The 9253-nt window shown below is 40.0% G+C and overlaps 1 protein-coding gene across 1 annotated transcript; it reads left to right on the forward strand.

Annotated features, from left to right (window-relative positions):
- The first annotated feature begins 623 nt into the window (after positions 1–623).
- On the forward strand, positions 624–1135 carry LOC147640894 (myricetin 3-O-rhamnoside 1,2-glucosyltransferase UGT709G2-like). Its single transcript, XM_086816452.1, has 2 exons — positions 624–969; positions 1082–1135. Exon 1 carries the CDS (start codon positions 644–646, stop codon positions 935–937), a length of 294 nt encoding a protein of 97 aa, XP_086672578.1. The 5' UTR covers positions 624–643; the 3' UTR covers positions 938–969; positions 1082–1135.
- Positions 1136–9253: the final 8118 nt, after the last annotated feature.

Genomic DNA, 9253 nt, shown 5'->3' on the forward strand with positions numbered 1-9253 from the left:
ATTTCAAAGAAGCTATCGTGGATGGTGATGAGTTCGTCCCATTATCAACTTCCGTTTGTAAATATGTCAGTCTTACAGAGAAAGAGAGATGCTTTCTATAGTTCACTTTTGTTGTCGCTTTGGTTTGTTTAGTTTCGTGAAGCTTTATTATCACATGTATATTTACTCATGAATAAATTTTGAAGTTCATTTCTACAATTTCTCAAAATTTGAACTTCACACCTTAATATTAATAAATTTCAAACCTTAATTTATTAAAGTACAAATATTAATTAGCTGCAATTATGTAGCTAATTAATGCACACCAGAAAAAAAAGCCTGAATATACACACCCAAATAAAGATAAAAGTTTTGCACCTACATATATTTTAAAAAATATATACAAATATAAAACTTGAAAGTACAAATATATATATATATATATATTGAAAAATACCTTCATATTTAAAACTTAAGGTACAAATATCTAGAGATTTTTTGAAAAGTTCTACGACAAAAACCTTCTTATTTTAAGACGTGTCACCACCGTTTGAGCACAACTAATCCTCGGCTGGAGCAGCGTAGTAGTGTGTTGACCCCTCCTGCTTCTACCCACATAGTGGTCCTGCCTTTTGCACAGAATTTGTCCACGGGCGGGGTGCCCATGATATGCTGGCCGCATGTGGCTGAGCAGCGCCTGAACCGCCGCCTGGTGGTGGAGCATTGGAAGATTGGCATGGCGTTCCGGCATGAGACTGACGGTAGTGTGGCCAAAGAGGAGGTGGCACGTGTAGTTGGGGATATGATGAATGGCCAGCATGGCAAGGATCTTAGGAGCTGTGCAAACAAGGTGAGAGACATGGCCAAGCAGGCCGTAGAGGATGGGGGCTCTTCACATGACAATTTCGAGGCCCTTCATAAGTTTCTCCTCCTAAAAACCGAACAGCAGGCAGCATGATCCAATAATGAGAATATGTCAGCTCTATGAAGGTACACTTACTTTTACAATCACTTGTTATAGCACAATCACCCATTGTGTGATGTTGCAGCTATTAGCTTTTGAAGATGTGATGACATCTCTTTTATGTATATGAACTTGCAGCTCCTCTTGGGTGTGGATAACTAGTCTGTGCTATGCATGATGGAGTTGATGATTTGAAGCTTTGTGGGTCTCTGCTATGCATGATAAAGTTGTTGATTTCAAGCTTTGTGAGTAGACTCTCGTGGTGGAGTCGAGGTTGCACTTCAGGTTTTGTGAAGTTTGGATATCATAGCTGGTAGAACCTTGAAGTCAAGTGGGTGCATGACTTCGTATTATTTTTTGGCATGCTCAAATGTCAAATAATGGTCCAACCACATCATCTTCCTTGTTGCATATTGAATGTCTCGTGAGTTTCTCGATAGCTTCCAGCTACATAACAAGTTCTTGCTGCTTGCGGGCATTAATATTCATTACCTTTCTTCCATTGTAGATTTTAGAAGGGTGCATAGTTGATTCTTTTATAAACCTACCACTCTTTTTTTTAATCCACCCTTATTGCAATGCAAATTTGGGTGTTGACTCTTTTTAAATCCTAGCTCAATGAAGACTTGTCCTTGACTTTGGCTTTGTCCTTCTTCTTGGACAAACAATCCTTTGCCAAGTGACCTTTCTTCCCACAAGAGTAGCACCAACTCTGAACTTTCTTTTGCACTGTAGCAAGTGTCTGTTCCTAACCATTAAGAGACACCCTAACCTTACTTTGTGAGACGAGGATAAACTCTTCTTCCACGAGAAGGAAGTTGAGGTTATCAAAGTCCAACTTGCCTGGCACCACAAAACCCAAGAAACCACATCGTACTCCACAAGAAGCCTCATGAGGATTATACATAATTTTTGTTGTAAATATGTGTTGTATAAAAAAACTACTCTTTTTGCATAATTTTAAAAAATATAAAAATTAATTTAAAATAAAAATTATATGTAAATATTCCTCAACAAATTAAGTTAAGACCACCATTACATGCCTTTCTTGTGTGCAAAGCGGAGATGGAATTGGAGTTAAAACAAGAAAGTTATTAACATTTTATGATCATGCTATCTACTTGTTAAGTTTTGGGACATGCCATATACACAATATTTGTGGCCCAAGAAATTTGGCGTTTAAAATTTTTGATTTTAGATTAGACCATATGTTTAAGTGCATGGCTAATAGTGTGATACTTTATTAGAAGAGCTCAATATTAAATTCCTTTACCAAGTGAGTGAGATTAGCTATTTTTAGTGAAAATGACTGTTTTTGCTACAAAAAATCTTCAAAGGTGAACCAAAGTGAGACCACCTTCATAATGGTCCGCACAAGCACTGAGTGCGCCTTGGAATCATGATTCTCCCAGTCTTCAAGTTCTAAAAGAAATTCATCTGCCTAACGTCTCGAGGTTTGGAGACGCTCAAGCTTCTTCTCACATCCCTGAACAATATTCCACAAACCCTTACGAATGGACAAGACCCATATATTCAACTTCCAATGAGCATAGTTAGTTCCGTCTAGCTTGTCCTCTTGTTCATACAGGGGGGATCCATATCCACAGCAATATCTGCAAGCAAGCCTTTAAATTCACTGAATTTTAGCACTCTAGGACCAATCTCCAACACTCACCAACAACACGAGCCATAAGAATATTTCAACCCCCCTCGTAAAATTGAGGTAGAAAAGGAACTGTGAACAACAAGAAGCAAAGCCACAAAATCCACCGAGAAGCACCCAACGGGAAGGGAGGGTAGCCAGGAAAGAAGCAAAACCGACAATGCCGCTTATCAAGCTGCCCGGGGTGCAAAGAACTCTCCTCCAACTGCTGTCAAGGTGGTAAAAGCAACCCATGGTTCACCAACAGTAGCAGCAAATTGCTCAGGGATGCAAAAAACGCAATTCTCTCAGGGTTGCACCTTGACTCCGTGCGGAGACCGTAGGGGGGCAGGAGCACCAGAGAAGCAAAACGTTGATGAAGAAGAAATGTAGGTACAACAGAATAAAACGCAACCAACTGATGATTTGTTGCTTAGATGAGGGAATAATTTCACAGAAGAGGGCAGCCAAGACCTTGGGCATCTAATACCATGTTAGAGTTGAACAATGCAAAAGCAAAACACAAGAGGGAGAGATGGCAAAGAGGAGAGATGTTAGACAACGATCAACTTGAATTATAGCAAGAGGTTTACACAAGACTTACACTCGCCAACAAATGGGTGGAGACAATCATGCGCTAACAATGAGTGGATTCAAGAGGGGAGAGGAGCCTTTATATAGGGAAGCCTTTAAAAATTCCAACTCTTATATATACCCAATCCCACATAGCACATGAGATGCGCATAATTTAACAGGTGTGTATATCACCATTTTCTCATTAGCTTGGATCCGCTTTTGATGAACAAGTGAAGTTTTTCTATACCAAATTAAACATGGAATGGACAAGTTGCTCTTGCAAAGTCATTATTCATGTGCACAGTTCCATCTTCACAAACTCCTTGGCTTGCATGAAGGTTTCAATTACAAGGGTTTAAATGTGCGGAAGGTTATTGGTGTTAAACATACGTCATCATAGGACATGTGTTGTTAAACAATGCTATTGAATTTCATGTGGAGCAACATCTAAGAAATTTTTCCTTGCTCTTAAACAAGTTCATCTTATATCCATATTTTTTTTAACTCAAGTGAGGAAAGGAGAGTCATTTTGGTTGCTTTGCTCTCCACAATGTATCTTTACCATTGGACTAGTACTTGTTATCTCAGATTTATGAGGTAAAGACAATTTTATTTTCTCAAGAAAATTCCCACTCACCTGCAAACATGGTGATACTCTCTCTTCATGGTTGTGTTTTGCATAGTGAAGAAATGTAGCAAAATCCCATCATTAGTAATGTATGGGCATTCAAGTGCAAATGCGAAGTGAAAAAACAAAGGCCACAATGATGATAATGTATAGAAACAAGTATCCTCACAATAGCACCACATTTGGTGTTCTTCAACCATAAGATGCGACTTTTCATGATAGCTATAGATATATACCTTCATAACATCAAAAAAATCTAAATTTATGAATTTAGAGACTTGAGAAAGGAATAATAGTGAAGAATGACAAAGACAAAAACAAAGCATTTGAAAAATCAAAAATAAATAAACTAATAAACCTGGCTACTAAGGAGAGGAAATCAAAAGATAATATCAAACGAAGTCTTTCAATTAAGACATTAACAAAAAAACAAAACAAAAAACAAAAACAAAACAAACAAAAAAACAAAAAATAAGAAATAAGAAAACAAGAAAACAAAACAAAACAATTACATGAATGAAAGAAACTTTAAAAAATTTATAAAAAAAACACACACACACAAAAGCATTCACACTTCTTCTTAATAAGAAAAACCTTTTGAGCTGAGATACTAAACAACAACACAAAATAGCAAAACATAAAAATAAACTCTAGACCGAAAGCACTTAAGAGCCAAAACCAAACATTAAGCTAAACTTTAAAAAAGACTTCGACTCAAAAGTGCAACCATTAACTCCAATGTTTGTCCAAACATGAAGTGTAGGTTCATCAACTCTATCATGCATAGCATGGACAATAAGCTATGACATCCCTACTCACTTCATTAGTGCCCAAGAGTTGTAGATGAAAGAATGAAATTAGAGTTGCTTGTCCCTTGAGACGACATGGACCAATCCTTGAAAGCATGGTTGGAAAAAAAATGGGTACATGGAGCCAAGAGAAGTAGTGCTTGTTAGAGGGTCATGTAAGCCTTGCGACAAGTCTTTTTTTGGGGAGGAATGGCAATTCTTGGCTTTAAGAAAGGAAGTGGAGCTTATCAAATATTGATAGATCAATTGCAAGGGAACTAATCTAGTTTTCACACCTTAGTTGATCTATTCAAGGGAAGAAATTTCAACTTGTGAATTTTCTATGTTTGATTGCATGTGCCAAATTAACACTAGTTGACCTACAACCATGATAGTCGTTGCACTTATTGAAGAAAGAAGCCAATCAGGTGGGAAAGAAGCCAATCAAGTGGGAAAGACGAATCTATTCTTCCATTACATGACAAGTTACTTAAGACTAAGCAATGATTAAACTTTTTTTAAGATTAATCAATGATTACATGATGCTGCTTGAGACTGACCAATGCTTACTTGTTACTAGAGACAAACCAATCGTGACTCCACCTAACTGCATGCAAAGCTAACTCTATTGAACGGTCGCTTACTTTGGTGGAAACACATAGACCCTCCCATTCTAGAAGAAAAGATCACAAGTTACTTAACAGTGGGCAAAGATTGAGAGAGAGAGAGAGAGAGAGAGAGAGAGAGAGAGAGAGAGAGAATGCCCAAGCAAGAAGCTACATTATAGTAAGTGATAACATAAAAACCATATGAAAAATCAGATCTTATATACATAAATATATATATATATATATATATATATATATATATATATATATACCTACGTGAATCCAAGAACATGCCCAAATTCACCTTTTAGGACTGTGCTTGTTATATACTCATGGTAGTCAACCCACAAGACTATATAACTATCAGCTCCATTATGCATAGTATGGACTAGATACTACGACATCCCCACTAACGTCATCAGTGCCCAATAGTGGGTGTAGAACTCTATATCAAGATACTCACACATGCACTCCACACACACACACACACATAAGAGCATATATTCACACAAAGCCCTTCGTACTGAATTTCTGTCAAACCACCGAAGAAGCAGGGCAAACTCAGCCATAATGAAGCCTAGCACTAAGGGAAGCAGCAAATAGAAAGAATTAGTATATGTATATACCTACATGAATCCAAGAACATGCCCAAATTCACCTTTTAGGAATGTGCATGTTATATACTCATGGTAGTCAACCCACAAGACTACATAACTATCAACTCCATTATGCATGGTATGGACTAGATACTATGACATCCCCACTAACGTTATTAGTGCCCAATAGTGGGTATAGAACTCTATATCAAGATATGCTCTCTCTCTCTCTCTCTCTCTCTCACACACACACACACACATGAGCATATATTCACACAAAGCCCTTCGTACTAAGTTTCTATCAAACCTTCGAAGATGCAGGGCAGATTCAGCCATAATGAAGCCTAGCACTAAGGGAAGTAGCAAATAGAAAGAATTAGTAATACAAATAAGTAGTTGATAGGGCAAATGCACTGCTAAAGATATAAAGAGTAAGCACAATATCAACTAGCCGCAACTCAGACGACAACTTCACAATGTACACACATATAAGCACACGTACAGGCATATGCACATGCACACACACACATAAGGAAGCAAAGAAAAGCCTACTACCCTACTAGTCGATCCTAAGGCACATTGTTTAGGAGATACACGAATTACCAAGGTTTTCTTGGCATTGGTTTGTGGAAATCCTTGATTCAAGCTCTTCTATCACAAAAGCTCGCCCATTGGCCTTCTCTGTGAGCTACCTGAAGTTTCGTAAGTTTGGTGCTTTTCAGCTTCACTTGTGTTAGGTTTGTTAAAATATTGCATCTTTCTCTATTTATGCTATCGTGGAGCTGTCGGCCTGTTTCCTACAGCCGCCTGCTTCATGCACAAGTATATAAGAGGTGCTCTCTTTATTCATTCTATCATATCATTCCTTGGACTATTTGCTGGCTCTTGTACTCTGTAACCTCAATCTAATAAAGCTCAGTTCTTGCTTGCAATCTTTCTCTCTCATGTTCATTGCTTCCACTTGTGCACATTCTTTCATGGTATCATTCGCCTAGGCTCTGGCTGCTGCACAATCTGTTCCTCTACGTTTTTTGCTTCCCTAGATTCTCCAGGCTATAGATCCTTCAAACAGTGGCTGCGTTTCTTCTTTCTAAGCTGCGTTTTTGCTCTACAAGCTCTTCAACTGCTGTCGGCCAGCCCCTAGGCTGCGTTTTCTTCTACAAAGGCAAGTGGAGGAGTTCTAGCTGCAGATTCAGTGAGTGCATCAAACAAGTGGCACATCAGCTCTTCTCCCTCCAAGATCCCCTCCCTCTTTTGGTAGGAGGTTCCCGGTGGTGTGTTTTTTGGGTTTCTTTTGCTGCTGTCCAGCCTGCATCTTCAGAGGGGGCTATTAGTCCCTAGTTGGATCCTGTGGAAAGGTGCTTGAGAGAGCACGTGGATTGCTTAGCTACAGAGGTTGTCTGAGACACAGCTTCTTTGAGGCAGACATGGGTCCCCCTGCACGAACAAGGAGGACAAGCTCAATGGTACAAACTATGATCACTGGAAGCTACAGATGAAGGTCTGGTTCACACACAAGGGTCTCTGGGAGATTGTTCAGGGCCACGAACGAAAGCCCGAGCGCCCTACCAGCTCTAGGAAGTGGACTCAGGACCAAGAGGATGCCTTTCTCACCGAACTTTCAACTTGGGAGAATCAAGACTCAAAAGCTCACTCTACACTTGTACGAGCCATCTCACCAGAGGTCTCCCCCGCCGTGCAAACATTGGATTGTGCTGCTTCTGTTTGGAGAAAGCTAACAAACCTATATGCACGGGACTCTACAATGCGGTCTGTCAACCTATTGGATCAGCTCTTTTCTCTGGAGTTTACAACAGGGACTTCCATGCAGTCGTTTGTGATGAAGGTTAAGGTAATTCATGACCAATTAGTGGCAATGGGTACTGTCCTAACCTCTTCTCAATTAGTTGCTCTCCTCCTCATCAGGCTTCCTACAGATTATGACATGGTTTTCCGAGCTTTGCGAGAACACGTTCCCTCGAGTTTGATGATCTGTGTACTCTCCTCTTGGAAGAGGAATCCATCCTAGTTTCTCAGGGAAAATTGGAAGTTTCATCGTCTATTGGTCCTGATCGGCACTCTCGACAGTGAAGAAAGTTCGGAGTCGGTGTTACAAGTGTGGGAAGAAAGGCCACCTATCAAAGGATTGTCAGTCAAGGGACAAAGGCAAAGCCAGGGACAAGGGCAAGTATTCAAAGGACAAAGACAAGTCACATGACACTGACACTGACTCGTCTAGTGATAACCCCAACTCTCCCAAGGCCTTACAGCCTGGAGAGAACATGACTGGTGTCCTGCTCTGATCCTAAGGGCATCCCCCCGCGTGCTGTCTTCCAGAAACGGTTTGTGGGCGAGAGAGGGGGCTTTCAAAAGCTCTCTTATATTAAAATCTCGAGCATGGGACCCGTGTGTCGGAGTTCCAAGTATAAAGATAAGCAAGTTCACTTAATGGTCCGGATGAGTTCCAGGATCAACCAAGTTTCCTTCATGGTTCGGAAGAGTTCCAAGACTATTGGTTAGCAGAGACTATGGACAGGATGTGTTCCATGTTCATTTGTTCGAGGTTATTGGATGTGATGTGTTCACAGTTCTGCTTCGAGTTTGGAGCCACGCAGATTTTCTTTTGCTCTTTATAGTGGCATTATGTTATCATAAGACAACAAGCTGACATGTGCATTTTTCGAGGTGTACTCAATACTGGCCATGCTGAGGTGTCCATGGTCGCACCTTCGTCATCAGTTTTCTTCTGACTTTTTGCACACTTCAAGATGCAGAGGGGGTGTTAAAATATTGCATCTTTCTCTATTTATGCTGTCGTGGAGCTGTCGGCCTGTTTCCTACAGCCAACTGCTTCATACACAAGTATATAAGAGGTCCTCCCTTTATTCATTCTATCATATCATTCCTTGCCCTATTTGCTGGCTCTTGTACACTATAACCTCAAGCTAATAAAGCTCAGTTCTTGCTTGCAATCTTTCTCTCTCTCATGTTCATTGCTTCCGCTTGTGCACATTCTTTCAAGGTTGAGCTCCTCTACTATTTTTAGTCTCCTGCCCCTCATTTTTCTTTGACTGCTTGGAAATCCTGGTCCTAAAAGCTCTCATGTTGCCTGCAAGCCTTGAATCTGAACAATCACATAGGATTTATATATGACAGTCTCTGTCTTGACACATAGAACTTGAGATATGAGTTGCCTGCACAGTTGCTGCCATGCTATGCTTGAAAGGTTGATACTGCTGTAGCAACACATAAGAGCTGTTTACATGGAGGCCTACTCAAGCTATCTACGTCCAGACCCCCAAAATAATATTGCTTCATTTGTGGTCCAGCTAATAACTTCTACATCATCTAGTTTACCTCACTCAAAAGATCCAACATTGAGAAAGGCACTCTCTTTCTTCAACTGTTGATGCACCAGCGATTAAGATTTAGCATTCTTGAACAAAAAGAGCAGCTATAGGGTTCTTGCAGA

This window comes from Cibotium barometz, chromosome 2, assembly GCF_041138505.1.
Source record: "Cibotium barometz isolate CiBa-2024 chromosome 2, ASM4113850v1, whole genome shotgun sequence".
NCBI lineage: Eukaryota > Viridiplantae > Streptophyta > Polypodiopsida > Cyatheales > Cibotiaceae > Cibotium > Cibotium barometz.